This window comes from Nilaparvata lugens, chromosome 12 (assembly GCF_014356525.2).
Source record: "Nilaparvata lugens isolate BPH chromosome 12, ASM1435652v1, whole genome shotgun sequence".
Taxonomy (NCBI): Eukaryota; Metazoa; Arthropoda; class Insecta; order Hemiptera; family Delphacidae; genus Nilaparvata; species Nilaparvata lugens.
Genome location: NC_052515.1, coordinates 14,526,589 through 14,544,754, shown reverse-complemented (window position 1 = coordinate 14,544,754; position 18,166 = coordinate 14,526,589). Strand labels below are relative to the sequence as shown.

The following is an 18,166-nucleotide window of genomic DNA, read 5'->3' as shown; positions in this document are numbered from 1 at the left end:
ATTTTGATAATGATACAGGGTGTTATGAAATTATATTTCTATTTTGAAGAATGGATTAAATTTTGATATTTGAACAGTGAATAAATGAATGATTTTTTTTTATTTATCATTGATATGTCCATATTTCACAATTTATGTATTGCTGACTGTATAATAAGATGTTAACAAATTTCAATTTCATATATATTTAAAATTAATTTTATGTGTATTAGATTGTATGGATAGCCTAATCAAGTTTTTCTTCTTAGTTTATAAGCATTTTAAGATAACAGGTACAGCACAGACATTAACATTGAAATAGTTATCATGTGAATCTCGAAATCAGTAACAAGTGAACGCCATGAAGAGTGTTAAGAACATTTGGGTGATTTTCAAACTAGTGTGACATAACTACGCCAATATCTACGCCTAAATCTACGCTGCGGCCTACACCAATAACTACGCTAATGTCAACACCAATATCAACACCAATAACTACGCCAAAATCAACGCCGATGCCTGTGCTGATGTCAACGCCAATAGCTACGCCAATGCCAAAATCTGCGCCAATGCCAACAACAAAAATCAATGCCAATAGCTACGCCAATGCCAAAATCTGCGCCAATGCCAACAACAAAAATCAATGCCAATAGCTACGCCAATGCCTGCGCCAATGCTGATGCCAACACCAAAATCAACGCCGATGCCTGTGCTGATGTCAATAGCTACACCAACGCCAATGCCAATATCAACGCCGATACCAAAGCCGACACCAAAGCATACACCAATAGCAATGCCAATGCTTATTGCTGACTCTGTATCTCAAACTTCAACACTACTGCATTACCTGGAGGTAATTGCCATCCATGTTCACATTCACAACTTTGAATTCAGAAGAACAGTCACAGTATCATGAAAGAATTGATTCAAAAAATCCTCTCCTAAATTATTCCTGTATGCAGAGCTCTAAACCTTCAAAGCTGAAAATATCAAAAAACCAAACCTTACCTAAATTAATCCTCACCTAAATTAATCCTGTATGCAGCGTCTATCTCTTTTCCAAAAAAAGAATTACATTGTCATTTCAAGCCTGAAATGTACATTGTATAATTACAAATATGATACAAAATTTATGTGACTCTGTATTGAATTTGGAATGCAGCCGTCTACTACAAACATGAAGCAATGCTAACTGAGATGTCACCTGTATCGAGTTTGGTATGCAGCAGTCGACTACAAGTATCAGCCCAACACTTCGTGCATCCAGATCAGCCCAACACTTAACGTCATCACATTGGAGTCACACTTAACTGAAAATCATACTGAGTGCCTTAACGGACTGTTTTCCAAAATGTGCATCAATAAAATCAACCGCGTCAATAGTGAAAGAAATGAACATTTTTTGATTTATTGAAATTTTATGTGAAAATTAAATGTAACAATTCATCAATTCATTTAAAAAAAAAAAATAATAATAATAATAATTTTTTCATTCAACATACTAAATTTTTTTTATGCAATAAAAATTAAATTTTCTATCTATCAAATTTATGTGCAATTTCAAAAAAAAAAAAAAAAAAAAAAAAAAAACTATTCTCTACATATTAAACTTTCTGTTGAGATATTTTTCTTTAAATTATAAAGCTAAATCAAAAGTAATATTGATATTCTATATTTTGAGATATTGTTTGGAAACATATAACAAACGCTATTGATGAATTTTATAATAATTTTCAATATTTTTGGATGACATGTAATGTTTTTCTAGAAAAAATTGTTACTGTTCTCAAATTTAAATTTCAACAATTTTCATTAGGTTCAATGTAAATTTTTTCTTTGAATTTTCAAACAGTAAAATTTTTTATGTCAAGAGGGGGGTATTTGTAATATTACATTTTTCTTCTCACATTGGAATCGAATCTTCAATTCGAGATCTATGGAACTTTATAGTAAATGTCAGAGTTATCAATAGACGGATAAACTTTTTGACGGAGAATTTATTATCGTAAATGTTTGTTGCATGTTCCATGGTGTCACCGAGGCAGGGTTAACAAAATACAGAATAAATGGTTTATTTAAATCGAGATATATATAAAAATTTAAAATAACATTTTTAAAATAAAGTTTTATTGAGAATAGATGTAGAATGTGAATTCTAAACTTATAAGTTATAATTTTTTGATGACGTGTCTGTGGAGATCGATATTGAACAGGGCGTTGGTTTCGTGACTTTCAACTTTGCTTTTCCTGTTCTCCCCTTCTTCTGAAAAATGGCTGGCTACAAATGTTGTCGTGGAGTTTTGCTCTAAATCATTTTCGTTTATTAATGTTTTAGTTTGAGTTTTATATAAATTTTTGTGCAAAATTAGCTATTAGTGTAGTAAAGCCAATAGCCACTGTGTTTCAACTGTAAACTAGATAAGTATTTTAGTTCGTAGTTACTTGAAATAATTAGGCTTGTAAGTTATTGTTCTTTGTATATTTCTGTGTTTTGCCAAAATTTCATCTGAAGATTATAAGTTAATTTGCTCTGAAAACTGGATTTCTCATTCACAGGCAATAGATCCATTCACAGTTTATCAAGTATCTATTTCATTGGAGCCGACAACTATCCTAGGTTGATAGGTGTTAAATGCTATTCCAACCGTTTAAGGAAAAATTGGTAGCACGGCAAGTTATATTTATTTTTTTTCAAAACAGTCGGTTTGAATCATAGACCTCACTTCGCTCGGTCAACAAATTTATAGATCCAGATGGTAGTGGCTGAACTGATTTTGATGTTGAAGATGTGAATTTATTTTGAAAAAATTTAGTGGTATAGAAAACATCATTGTTCATTCTTTCAACTATGGAGAAATACCACAAAATAACTTACCATACAATCAAATACTAACTTTCAAGTAAATCAACTCATTGGGCCATATGAATAAAGTTGAGCATTTGCTTATACTTCTAAAATATGGAGCATTTGCTTCATTTTCTATGAATAAACGTGAGCAAAACCTTTTGCTCATGCTCATCAAAAAAATAGTTTGAGCATTTGCAGAAAAGTAAAAGCTTTTGCTCAAAATTGTATGAATAAACTAGAGCATTTGTTCAACTTTTGAAGCAAATGCTTCAAAAAAGGTGAGTCTAGTCTAGAGCAGCTTATCACCTTTTGCTCATAGTAAAATGGCTCAACTAATTCGTATGAGAAAGAGGAAACTATACCAAATACGATCACAACCATGATATATATAATCATTATCCCTACAAAAGAATAAATACAAAAGATAGCTACCTGTTCTAAAGATAGCCATCACAAGATAGGAAATAGGCATTTAAGAAGATAAGGGTGTGGACGATTATAAGAAGGCTATTGATATTATAAGAATATGCTGAAGATTATTTTAAAGATGACATTTTTCACGCTATTATTTCAAAATTCTAAACTCAACTAACCTAAAACTCTATTCATGAATAAAAAAAAGAGCAGACGACGCAAACACAAGCGGTGCACCCTACTTGCATATTTAGCGCTTCCGTGAGCTATAAAAACAAAGTGAGGCTACAAAAGCGAATCAGCTGATGAAAAATCTTTAAAATACGTGAGCATTTGCTTCTACCTTTTGCTCATGAGCAAAACCTTAAGCTCCATGCTCTAGCTCATGAGCATTTGATCTGGTTTTATTCATATGGGCCATTATTTGTTGAAATATCAATTGATAAATAGTATATAGCCTAAATCTCAACCCCTTGGTCTACTTGAATCACAGTACATTACAATACCGTAATGAGATTTATTTAAAAATGCCAGCCAGCAATACACTATAAATAACACAACCCTTTCCATTCAACTAAAGCTGCCAGTCAAGTAAACCTCACTATAGAACAGAAGCCATATGCTACAAAACATGCTCTACCAGACTTGACTACTTTTTTCGTCAATATTTTTTTATTCCCAACTTTCTTATTTGTATTTTTTCTCACTTCTTTCTCTCTCTCTCTTTTCTTCTTCTTCGATTCCCATCTTCCATTCTTCTTCTTCTTCTTCTTCTTCTTCTTCTTCCTCTCCAGTTTTCTCTTCTCCTCCTGTCTGCTTCTTCTTGTGTCCTCTTCTTTTTCTTCTCTTGTCTTCTCATTCTTTTATAGTCTTCTTATTATCCTTCTTCTCCTCCTGTCTTCTTTTTCATTTCCTTTCTCATTCTCCTTCTTCTGTCTCCTTCTCCTTCTTCTTTTTCTGTCTCCATCTTCTTCTTCTAAAATTATTTAGTGTTGTATTGGAGGGTTGAGTGTAAGAGAGGGCCGGCTGCGCCCTAACTCCGCCCTCCTAGGTAAAAATAAAGACAGCTATTCTATTCTATTCTTCTTCTTCTTCTTCTTCTTCTTCTTCTTCTGTTCTCCTGACTTCTTAATCTTCTTCGTCTTCCTCTTCCACTTCTTCCACTTCTCCTGTTATCCTGTCTTCTTCTTCTTCTTTTCCTGTTTTCTTCTCATTCTCCTCCTCTTCCTTCTTCTTCTACTTCTTCTCATGTCGTCTTCTTCTTCCTCTTCCTCTCCCACTTCTTTTCCTTTCTTCTTCTTCTACTTCTGTTCTCCTGACTTCTTAATCTTCTTCGTCTTCCTCTTCCACTTCTTCCACTTCTCCTGTTATCCTGTCTTCTTCTTCTTCTTCTTCTGTCTTCTTCTTTAGCCAGTGTGACAGACCACACGGGGTCTACATGAGTGATTCGAAAATTCTAAAAATATAATCCCTAAAGGGTAGAGCAGCATGACTTGTTTTATGTTGAGATTTCAGTTTCAAACTGTCAGCATTGGTTGAATGAAAAGCATTGATGTTATAAATGAGGAATTCTGACAGGGTATTCAAGTGTTTGAATCACACTTTACACAGTACACGACTTAAATTCTTCAATCTTCTAGATTTTTCTTCTTACCAACTAAATTTAGTCGACTTAGGGCCGTTTGCACAGTGAAAGCTTGAACTGAATTCAATCAGCTGTTGGCTTAAACAATCACATTATAACAAATGAAACTTGATATAGATTTAATCCAGTTTAAGATTAAATTAAGTTTAAACTGGCACTGTACAAGGCCCTTAGACTAGTACGATTTGAACTACAAATTCTCAAACTACGACTTGTCTCTAGTCTCAGACTAATACATACTTTTTTAAAGGTGCGTACTGATATACGCGCCGCAAACATGAGCAATTCACTTTTAATCAGCTGATGCCAAGCTTTTCTGTAAAAATACAGATATAGTCAACTGATTAAAAGTGAATTGCTCATGTTCGCGGCGCGTAGGTCTGTACGCACCTCAAGATTCATGATTCTTTGAAAAAGTTATCAAAACTTTCCATTTGTCATATTCAATCAATCAATTGAACTTCCTCAATCTATTTCTCTCAATTATTTCCTCCTTTATCTCTTTTTCTTTCTTTCTCTTTTTCTCTCTCTACCTCTTATTCATCCCATAATTCTAATATTCAAATCATCTAACTTAGTTCTTAACTTATTAAGTAGAGTTTCTCATTTAAACATTACTTCGAATTATAATTCCCAACAGCTCTATTCCATCACAACCCGGTCGTGTTTGATGGAAAGGATATTATTTTATATCCTTCTTAGAGAATCGACAATTATTTGTTGAAAAACCGCCGATTTATGAAGTTACATCACAATATTATATGATCGTTATTCTAATTGCATTGAATCTTTATTCTCTTTTTTTATTTTTTATACATTGCAAAATTCGTTGAATAATTAGCATTACCATCATTTAATGTAAATTAGTGTATAAGCCAGTAAATATTGTAACATACATAAATAAAGAACTCAAATCTAATCTCTCTCTCTCTCTCTCTCAGTTGTGTGGCAGATAGGACCTGGATATCATATAATATAAGGTAATATTGATCAATCAATCAATCAATCTTCTCTCTCTCTCTCTTTCCAATGTTTCAAGTTCATGTAATGCTCTAATTAGAAATTTTTCCATACAATCTCACACTTTTTCCAATCTCAATCCCAAATCCATCTATGAGGGTTTTACCACCAACAAGCGAAGGATTGAAAATCAATAAAATCGTTGGTAATCAATGTACTAATCAATGAAAAACCAGTGATTTCCAGATAAATACCTTGAGCTACTTCTTCTCTAGATTCTATTGGAATATTTTGAATATTATTCACCTATAATTACTACTTTATAAATGTAGCTACAAGCGGAGGATTGAAAATCAATAGAATAATAATATTGGTAATCAATAAAAAAAACAGTGATTTCCAGATAGGTACACCTTGAGCTGCTTCTTCTCTAGATTCTATTGGAATATAATGAATATCATTCACCTACAATTACTACTTTATAAATGTAGCTACAAGCGGAGGATTAAAAATCAATAAAATCATTGGTAATCAATGAGCTAATCAATAAAAAACCAGTGATTTCCAGATAGGTAGGCACCTATCTTGAACTGATTCTTCGTTAGATTTTATTGGAATATAATCAATATTATTCTCTTACAATTACAACATTATAAATGAAACTTTGTAATAATTATAATTTTACTTTCTGAAAATAATTAAGGCCTGACAAGACTAACCAATTTTGGACTATGTGTAACCATAGAGAAACAATAGCGTAAGTAGATATCCCATGGTATAGGACGTTTATGTCGCAACTTTTACTGTTATCACAAGCCGATAGTACACGTAGTTCTTTCCCGTGAAGCTGTGTGACGATCGCAGTCTCTCAAACTGTGCCGTTCATACACTCTCACCCCAACAAAACAGTAAAAATCGACAATAATCGACAGTAATCGGCTTGAGATAACAGTAAAAGTTGCAACATAACCGCCCTATACCATGGGATATCTACTTACGCTATTGTTTCTCTAAGGTGTAACCTTAACTAAATTTGAGAGAGGAATAGCACAAGGTTACCTTTTTTTTCTCCCTATCATTTTGATGATGTACTTATTGTATCAATCAATAAATCAACTTCAATCAAAGGATTGTTGCTGCCAGATTGAACTGCTTTTTAATGAGATTTTAATGAAATAGAATCAATGATTATTATTGCACGAAAATCCAAATTAAATGCTGTAATTCACACCGAAGACTTCTGCTACTGCAAATATTGACTACAGGATAAACAGCTAGATGGAAATTCGATGAGCTAATTTAGTAATTTCCATCTGTAGAATCAATAATTTACCTACAATAATAACTGTGCATTCTACAACAGTATTCGGTAAGAAATGCAACAAACTACAAATAATTTAAATTTATTGCTTCTATTACCCCTTCCTTACCACTATGAGAAAAATTAATTCTAGACAACTTCGTCAGACAATAGTAATCTCAAGCAACAAAATGCACTGGGAAATACACTGTCTCTATCCTTCTCTCTCTTCGGCATATTTCTCATCTTTTTATTCTCTTTAATTTTTATCAGGTGTTACAATAAATTACACGTGCCCTCACGGGAGCAAGGTCTTGTTCATTTATGTGTCATTTGTTCTTTCTCAATATTTTCTCTCTTTCTTTGTCTCTATCTATATCAATCTCTATCTCACTCTCTCTCTCTCTCTAAACCGCAATCCCATGCCAAGGTCACCATTGTTGTTATAAGCAAAAGCAATACATCATAATAACACAGTAGCAAAACAAGCTAGGATCTTACAATCACATGTTCCGTATCTAAAATAAACCGAGATTTCTTTGTTTCTATTAATACAAATTAGAAATAATACGGGATCATTTTCTAGCTCTATCAATTGATATTAAATAGTTTAAAAATTGAATATTATAAGCAAATAATGCTTGTGTTTGAAAGATAATAGAAAGGATACAAGTAATTCAATTAGATAATTATTATTAAACGAAAATCCCAATTAAATGCTGTAGATCACCCCGAAGACTTCTGCTACTGCAAATATTGACAACAGGGTAAACAGCTGGATGGAAATATATGAATTAAGGGCTACTTTCTTGTATTTATAAAATAGAATTATAGTAACTTAATAAAATAATAAAACAAGTGACTTTACAATTTGTATGCTTGTTTTATTATTTTATTAATTTTAAAGGGTACAATAAATTCTATTTTATAAAGCCAGATGGAAATTCGATTTTTATTGGAAAGTATGGAAATTCTATTAGAGTAAATTTGGACAACAAAGATATCAGTCAATACGAAAATTATCAAACGGCTCATTAATCAAAACTATTTTAAAACTGCTGTCAACCTCATCAAATACACTCCTCCTTCAAGATACAACAATTGTTAGTAATTTGATGATTATAAAAATAGACTAACTAAAATGAATTGACCATATTGAGAAACAACTAATTTAACAAAATATAGCGTTGAGAGTAATTTGATAATTTTTGGGAGCTATTCAAAATAGACTAAATTGAAAGGTGGTGGTGATTTATTGACCACTGAATAATCAAAATAAAAAAATATTTCAAAATAGACTGAATTGTAAGGTGATTTTTCGATGACAGAACAATCAAAATTTATGTTATTTACATTTCATTTACGGCTCATGTTACCAAAATAGTTCAACAATATCCCAAAAATATTCCTAAAAATAGAAAAGAATGTCTGAATCATGGTCAATTATATAGCTCAAAGATGCTAATACATCAATCATACCATTCTTTATTGTTTTAAAGCTTTGAAAATGAAAAATATGACAATTTGTCTGCACAATGTTGATAATTATTTACTTTCAAAACTGTCAGTATTAGTTGAATGGGAATCATTAATGTAACTTATAAAGAATGCTGACAGTTTGAAGTTAATCTCTTAGGCCCTGATATTGTTCAAATAAAAATTCAGAGTTCAATTGACTCACAATCAATAAATACATGACTGAATTTTTAGCAAAACTGATAGATTCCATTGTTATTATATTAATTTCGACTGATTGCATTGTTCTAAATGGTCATTCCACAGCATTGTTCCATTGTTTCAGCCGTAATAAAAGCAATGAATCGACTAGAATAGAGTATTATCAGTGGTTTGTATGACGTTTGTTTAAATTTATCTGGAGGAAGTGTGTTGATAAGTGACTGAGATTAAACATATTCGGTGACGAAAATCACAGATTGAGTCAGCTCAATATTTGAAAGAAATGTAAATAATTTAACAGTTGAAATAATTTTATAAGGAAAGTTGGTTTGGATTTTTTATACAGAATAAAAAACTTTCCAACGTATTGGTTGATACATTCATTGAAAAAGAATAAGGAGAATGAGAAGGAGAAGTAGACGAAGAAGAAAAAAGAAGAAGAAATTTGGGAGAAAAATACTAGAAAGTATCCATAGTTTTTCTCTCCCGATCTGTGTTTTTCTATATATATAAAAGCGAAATGGCACTCACTCACTGACTGACTGACTGACTGACTCACTCACTCACTCGCAGAACTAAAAATCTACCGGACCAAAAACGTTCAAATTTGGTAGGTATGTTCAGTTGGCCCTTTAGAGGCGCACTAAGAAATCTTTTGGCAATATTTTAACTCTAAGGGTGGTTTTTAAGGGTTTAAAGTTCGTCTTTTAGCATGTATATTCTTCTTATTCCAATCTCTTAATTATAATTGAAAAATGTCCATACCATATGTTAATATAGAACTATAATCTAGAGAGAGTACCTCTTCGAAACAGTTGTTAACTGGTAACTAGATTAATAATTTTGTCAGGTTGGCATTAAGTTGAGTTGACTTTGTTAAGTTGAAGATTGAAATGCATTTATCGCGGAAAAATTGATTGGGCACTGCTACTTCAATCAGAGCTATTCCTGGGAATATTATATCGCCTGATATGGCGAGCGAAGCGAGCCCGCTGATCTAATTTTTTACGGTGGTCCAGGGGACTGAGCCCCCTGGCTAGACGGATATGGCGAGCGAAGCGAGCCTGACGGCTAGTTTATATATATATAAGAATGATGAATGAATAGTGAACTCACTGCAGAGTTTAGATGAATTTTGAATGAATCTCACTACAGACTGTCAGCTTTGGTCGAATTGAAAGCATCGATGTTATTCATAAGGAATGCTGACAGTTCAGTTCAAATCGAATAACCTCACTTATACATGGCTTGCATTATAGGCTGCAGATCAAGTCAGTGGAGAGTTGTTGACTTGGTCTTGTCTTGCCTTAAAAGGCTGTCGTTTTTACCAAGAAAATGTGCCATCAACAACTGTTACACTTGAACACTTGAACTACTTGAGTAACAGCCGGTTGCACAAACGTTAATCAGTCGTTGATGTTTTTTAAAATTTGACGTCAGTTGAAGTTATCAAAGTAAGTAGAAGTTTAGTTGGGTGATAGGGTTGCACAAACTGTGTTCAACGATCTTCGTTAAACGAGGATTAAACTTTGAAGTCAGTTGAAATTGTTCAAGCTAGAAGTATAGTTGAGTGATAGAGGGTTGCACAAACGGTGTCCAACTATCATTGTTAACCGAGAATTAAACTTTGACGTCAGTTAAAGTTGTTGAAGCAAGTAGAATTCAGTCGAGCAATAGGGTTGAAAAACGGTGATCAACGATCACTGTTAACAGAGGATTAAACTTTGACGTCAGTTAAAGCTAGCTCTTTTAAGCAAGTGAGAGTTTAGTTGAGAGATAGGGTTGCACAAAGGGTTATCAACAATGATTGTTAACCGAGGATTAAACTTTGACGTCAGTTAAAGCTCTTTAAGCAATTAGAAGTTTAGTTGAGTGAGAGAGGGTTGCACAGATGGTGATCAACGATTAATTTTAATCAAGGATTAAACATTGACGGCAGTTAAAGTTGTTAAAGCACGTGAAAATTCAGTTGAGAGATAGGGTTGCACAGACAGTAATCAACAATAATTTTTAATAGAGGATTGAGCTTCGACGTCAGTTAAAGTTTTTAAAGCAAGTAGAAATTCAGTCGAGCGGGTTGAAAAACGGTGATCAACTATCAATTTTAATCTAAGATTAACTTTGACGTCAGTTAAAGTTGTGAAAGTAGGAGCTCAGTTGAGTGATAGGGTTGCACAAACGGTGAAACTATCACTGTTAACCGAGGATTAAACTTTGACGTCAGTTAAAGCTAGCTCTTTAAGCAAGTGAGAATTTAGTTGAGAGATAGGATTTCAAAACGGTGATCAACGATCACTGTTAACAGAGGATTAAACTTTGATGTCAGTTAAAGTAGTTGTTAAAGCAATTAGAAATTTAGTTGATTGATAGGATTGCACAAACGGTGATCAACGATCATTGTTAATCGAGGATTGAGCATTGACGTCAGGTAAAGTTATTAAAGCAAGTGGAAATTCAGTCGAGCAATAGGGTTGCAAAACGGTGATCAACAATCAATTCAAATCTAAGATTAACCTTGACGTTAGTTGTGAAAGTAGAAACTCAGTTGAGTGATAGGATTGAACAAACGGTGATCAACTACCATTGTTAAACGAGGATTAAACTTTGATGTCAGTTAATTAAAAATTTCAACAAGTAGTTGAGATGGTTAATAGAGTGGTAGGGTTGCACAAACTGTGATCAACGAACAATTTTAATCAAGGATTAAGCATTGACGTCAGTTAAAGTTCTTTAAGCAAGTAGAAGTTTAGTTGAGTAATAGGGTTGCACAAACGCTATCTAAGTCAATCAGTAATTTATTAGTAGTTGAGGATCAAACTGGAACTCAATCAAATCGGTCGTCAGATTTCTAATATTATTTTACTCAATCAATGATTTTCTGTAAATTAGAGGCTCCTGCGCCAAAACCTAATTGAAATCAAATCTTCATTACCCAATACTTACAAATAATTTTAATTACTTATATATCAAAATATCAATAAAAGATCAACACAACCTCAACTACAATCCAAACCTTCCAAGTGTCTACTAGCCAAATTATTTGTATGATAATTAAAATTGGATTTGGACAATTTCTATATAAATTTGGGAAAGGAACAGTTTTGGGCTTTAAGTCTGTTGTTCCTTCCCCAATCATTCATAGTTGAGAATTATGTATTGTATCTATCAATGTATAAATGAATAAACAGATAGAATTTAATTTGAAAATTCACATACAAAAAAATACACATTCAACCTTCACTCCTTGAGACTCATCACTCCATTCATTATATTGCTGTGGGCCAAACTGCATATTCATAAGAACTGACTTGTAGTGTTGTTCCCTAGGAAGAACTCAGCATCTTTTCTTAGACGATTTTATGAATGAAACATAGTAAATGATGACTAAATTTTACGTTGGAGGCATGATTCATTCAGGAAGTTGCTTACAACTTTTGTACAACCAGTCATTAAAATTCGAACTCGTGAGTCATTTCTTCTAAAGGGGGAATCACTTAGGACTGTCAGCATTGTTTGAATGGGAGGCATTGATTATATTATTATAAGAGATGCTGACAGTTTGGAATGTATCTCACTTTGGTTGGTTCGGATTTCTATAGAATTTATGAATGGGATTTTGGAGCTAGAATGTTACCTTGAAGGACAGGTATGTTATTATTATAGTGTGGGTGATTATGTAAGAATGTGGATGTCTAGAAGCTGAATAAGGTTTGTTAGTTGTGGATATTTTAGGAAGAATTGAGCAGCTACAATATTTTATTTCACAAAAATTAACTTGAACAGCCCAATTTTTTCAAGAAATCTGTTTTTCAGAGGGATTAAGTTGTAAGAATTGCAATATTATGTCGTTTCCAAAAAATTGAGCTTTGGTTTGAAGTATTTAGAACTGAACTGAAATATTTCAAAATTTCAATACTGATAAATAGGTCTACATGGAATGAAATTTCCATCTAATAGATTGAGAACTGTTGGTGAATTATGACAAGAAGATTGATGCTAGGCGCACACGAGTTAGTCAAGACAAGACATTATCAGACACGTTTAGCCACAATATTCACATTGTTGCTTATGACGCAACTCACACTGATTAGTCATTGCAATTAGACATGTCTTTGTAAGCAACTATGTGAAGTATTGTGACTAAACGTGTCTGATCATGTCTTGTCTTGTCTAACTCGTGTGCGCCTAGCCTAAGGCAGATTTACCTAAGGTTATAATCTTCTGTGATTATGATTATCAAATAAGACTACTTTTAGTTATCACAAACTACTCTTTCAATGAAAAAATATTGAGAAAAATGATTCAGTTATTACACAATAATTATCAATCTCTGATAAGCTTTATAAAGTTGAACTAGTTTATTACCAATGAAACTTATATGAAACATATTATTCACTCAAAAAATTTATATTTTCCCCACACCCAGGCTTGTTGTCTTTGTGGGGAATATTCACTATTTATCTAATGTTTCTGCTGCTGTATTACTTTTTTTGTGAATAAAGATCATTTGAATTTGAATTTTTCTATAGATTGATAATGGTGTAACTTACGATACTAGTTCAATTTTTCAATAAGTCATTATGACAATAATTTGGAGTCGTTTTATTGAATATTATTTGAGATTGTATTAATAAATGAATAGATATAGTGAGGTCCACGTTATGATGGCAGTGTAGGAAGATAGGAGAAAAGGGTTGCCAGATCTCAGCCTTGTCACCCAAACAGCTGATACTGGTATATCTGATGAATTTAACTGTTCATTATTGTTGAAAACAGTTAATCATATTTTATTTGTCAAGAAAATATATTTTTAAAGATGTAATAATAAATTTTCATGATTGAGATTAAATATTTTGTCAATTAGTTGAATTTCTACATTGTTGATAAACGATGTGGTAACATCGCAATGCATGAAAGAGATAGCGCTATCTGCTTTGTTGAACGATAGACAAGGATAGCAACACTATTGTAAATCACACACTGCCATTATAACACGGACCTCACTATAAATGAATATGGATACTATAGTGAGGTCCACGTTATAATGGCAGTGTTTGATTAGCAATGGTATTGCTATCCTTGTCTCTCATTCAACAATGCAGATAGCGCTATCTCTTTCTCGATTTGCTCTGTTGCCAGATCGTCTTTTAAGAATGTAGAATTAATAATAGATTAACAAAATATTTCATAATATTAAAATTCATTATGAAACCATTGAAAAATATAATTTCTCGCTTGATAAAAATATATAATTGATTATTTTAAACGAGGATGAACAGTTAATATTACATCAATAAACCTGTATTAGTTACTGTCTATAGAAGGCATTGACAAGACAGAGGATCAGCAACGTTGTTCTGCTATCTTTCTCCACTGCCATTATAACCTGGATCTAACTAGGCTATACCATAGCACTACTACAACAAAGAGACATTATTAATGTGTTATCATTATTAATACAATGATATCTTGAAATTGTTAATATCTCACGACATTTAAAAACTTTGAAAATATAATGGCAATCTGTGATGATCCTGCTTCGTGATGAATATAAAAAATTTTATTTACTTTTATATTCAATTATTCTTTTCTTAAGTTTCATGATGATTATAATAAATTTGATGAACTTATTCATTTATTCTTTTCTTATTTTAATTGTCCCCTACTCCCTAACCATCTTAAGTTGTTGAGACCATACAGTATATTTGAGAAAGAATGCTAGGCATTTATTGACAGCATTAAAGGATGGAAATCAAGTTATACTAAACACTAATCAACTAATCCAAGGCCATTCAATTGAAATAATCACTCTGACGATCAAACAAGAATCTCAACAGGGCTGAAAACATCAATTTTCCTGAACAAATAATCATGTTCGGAGACATTTTTTTCAAGCATTGACATTCAATTAATTAATAAAGGTCAAAGGAAAGTGTGCAAGTCAAGGAAAGAGAGAATTTAATTTTGTCAGGCTCTATGCGTTACCAAACTACTATTGTTCTCGTGGACTAATTTTTTGAAAGCACATTTCAGCGTGCAATGATTAATCACCTGTTACAATTTCGACAATCATTTATCATGTTACTGTTGATGTTAACATAATCCTGAAAATGGTTCATTTTTCCCCAATGCTAAAAGGACTGTTGTACACAGGAAAATTGAAGAAAAATGTGAATTTAATCTAGCCTACTCATAGTTCAGTTGGCTAAAAGTTAAGTTGGCTAGGAGAAGTTAAGTTTCATAGTTAAGTTTCAGAAAAATTAATCAACTTAAAAATGGCAGCATTGGTTGAATGAGAAACTATAAGTACTTCAAGCCTCAACTCAGATTAAATCTACAAATTTATAATATATTTCCTGTGTAAAACCATAGAGAAACAATAGCATAAGTAGATATCCCATGTTATAGGGCGTTTATGTCGCAACTTTTACTGTTATCTCAAGCCGATAGTTCATGTAATTCTTCCCCGTGAAGCTGTGTGACACTGGTAGTCTCTCATAGCGTGCCGTTCATACACTCTTACCCGGTCAAAACAGTAAAAATTGACAGTAATCGGCTTGAGATAACAGTAAAAGTTGCGACATGGGATATCTACTTACGCTATTGTTTCTCTATGGTAAAACTCATTGAACATTGAATGTAGGCATCTAGGGATAAAGGATGGAAACCTTTTTTAGGTCCTTGTTTAAAGTAACATGATAAGAATAATACAATTAAGATTGTATTATTGATATGATTCAATCAAGATTATGATACTACAATCAAGTTATTCTATAGTTTTATTAGTAAGCTATAGGTTGCGTCCAATTTTATTATGTGGTCTTGAACAAGACCTCAACAATAGTATAAAAGGGGACATAAGCTAACCTAATCATGTCAACTGAAGTGGACGTTTGAACCATGTAGGCATGAATTAGAGTAGGGTAGATTATCCATAAACTAATCGTGCAATTTTATAACCCAAATTTCAGAATATTATATTTTAATCCCTATTATATTGGGATATGATCCCTAATCTTAAAATATTATTTATAAAGTGTAATATTTTATAATTACCATAAATTAAGTGCATTAAGCCGCGTTTACATCAAAGTTATTAACAAAATTTTAATAACTTGATCCTTATAGATTTTATTAAATTAAACAAAACTTGACAATCATCATGTGTATGATAAGTTATGTTCAATCTAATAGAATTTATAAGGATTTAGTGCTTATTATTATTATTAAGGATTATTTGGTTAATAACTTTGGTGTAAACCCAGCAATACTAGAAATTATGTGCTGAGCCTAATTTCTTTTAATCCAAATGTAACCTAGCTACATTTGGACTGGCATGGGTCTATAAATTAGTACTAAACAGTTTTGGGCCTATGAAACTTTTCTGGAATTTGTGTAAGCCTATGTAAAATGATTGAATAAATAAATAGGCTTAACCTAAATAAGAATTATTCATAGTTGTTTTTTAATTAGGTTGTTGAGATGGTTTTGAGTCTAGGCTGAGTTAGGTTTAGGTTGGTTAGGTTTTGAGTCATTTTTGATCGTGACATTTCTAATTTGAGTAATTTAATTCTATCCTCTAATAAAAGCTAAACAGTCAAAGTATTGCAGCCAGAATGTAGAGTATTGTTAAAATTTAAGAGATTAAGCTGCGTTAATACCAAAGTTATTAACAAAATGTTGATTTCTCCGTCCTTATAGATTCTATTAGATTGAACATAACTTCTCATACAGATGATGAACATATGTGTTTGTCAAGTTTCGTTCAATCTCATAGAAACTATAAGGACGGGAAAACAAACATTTTGTTAATAACTTTAGTGTAAACGCAGCTTTAAGAATATGAAGTTGAAATAAACTCAATAAGGAAGTTATAATACATACATGTTTAGAGCTTCTAACCTATCACAGCTGATTTATGCTTGACTAATTCAAAGTTATTAGATTTTAAACTTATTTTTCAACAATTTAAAACCCGTACTAAAGCATTGTTGATGTACTGATTGTTGTGGAACATTTGAATAAAGCGTAGTTATCAAAACAACAATGTTTTCATTTGTGAAAGTTGGGAATCATTCATCCAAATTAGAAATTACCGTATGTAGATTATTATTAAGATTTGAAGTTATCTCTGGTATATTTATGAGTTGATTTTGTGAATATATTGACTGACAAATTAAATACAATAATACTTACGGCACGCCAAATACGTTTAGTCGGTGGAGATTTTGTTAGCCATCCTTCATGAACAACCTCAAGGCTGTCTGAACGGTTCGACATGGTTTGGAATAAATATTTAGCATCAACAAAGTTATAAATACATTTAACATTAGCGAAGTAACTCACAAATATCACAAACTTTCAAATACATAACAATAAACTGAGCCGAACACGAAAAACATGAAACAACAATCGTCTCAATTTGTTGGGCAGAGCCTTGAGAGCTGAAGCTGAAAACCAGATGATGAATGAAATTAGAACTATTCCGAGAAAGCTGACCAACCAGCTTGGGCTGGGACTGATTATTTTTATCAGCAATGAGATTAAAAATAATGTTTGTTAAAATTCATAATTTATTGTAGGAATTTTTATAAAAACACAAAATAAAATCACACCAGAGCTATCAAGGGTCATGTTGAAAGATTCAAAACTAACAACGAAAATGTGTGCGTTGACAACACTGCCTGCAGTAGAGCGCGCCATTATTTGAAGCTTGCATTGTTTTACAACAAAGTTGAGTAAACATTTTGAATTATTTGATTCTATAACAAATTTTGAAAAAGTTAGCGAACGGATTATCCATGAGGAACATCTAAAGCATAGATTTGATGGATTACTATGCTGATGGAGTTATCGTTTTGCTATCTGCTTTCAATATTAAATTTAAAAGTTAAAATATTTAAGTTTGTTTCATTTTTTGGTAGTACTACAATAAATTGATACCATCTCTACATGTTAATAACTTTTGTTAGAATTCCGTATTTCAAAATAGGAACATCGAACACAGAAGGATAATAATTATTATCATTGATGACTCATTAAAAATTTCCATCTTGTATTAGTGGAATATATTATTGTTATTACCAAAAATCAATGACGCCTTTTTGATGTACCTACAAAAAATGCTTTCAGTACCTACCAGTACAGATAATACAGTATTTTGAAGTACCTCCCTTATAATATTTCTGCTAAAACTCCTTCTAATTTGATCTGAATATAATTATTCACATTTTTAGCACACTAACAGAAGTTGGATCAATTAAAAATTGAACACGATTTAAGAAACATTGTAAAAATAAAGTTTTGTTATCTATCACAATTTCTATATTTTATAACGTCTGAT

The 18,166-nt window shown here is 32.1% G+C and overlaps 1 protein-coding gene across 1 annotated transcript in view; it reads right to left on the bottom strand.

Annotated features, from left to right (window-relative positions):
• LOC111056543 (protein daughter of sevenless) overlaps positions 1-17,302 on the bottom strand; it is a 44,136-nt gene extending 26,834 nt beyond the window's left edge. Inside the window, exon 1 of the mRNA XM_039438904.1 lies at positions 17,020-17,302. Within this exon, the coding sequence (XP_039294838.1) occupies positions 17,020-17,103 (84 nt within the window). The 5' untranslated portion in view covers positions 17,104-17,302. The remainder of the gene's footprint in view (positions 1-17,019) is intronic.
• Between the last annotated feature and the right edge of the window lie 864 nt (positions 17,303-18,166).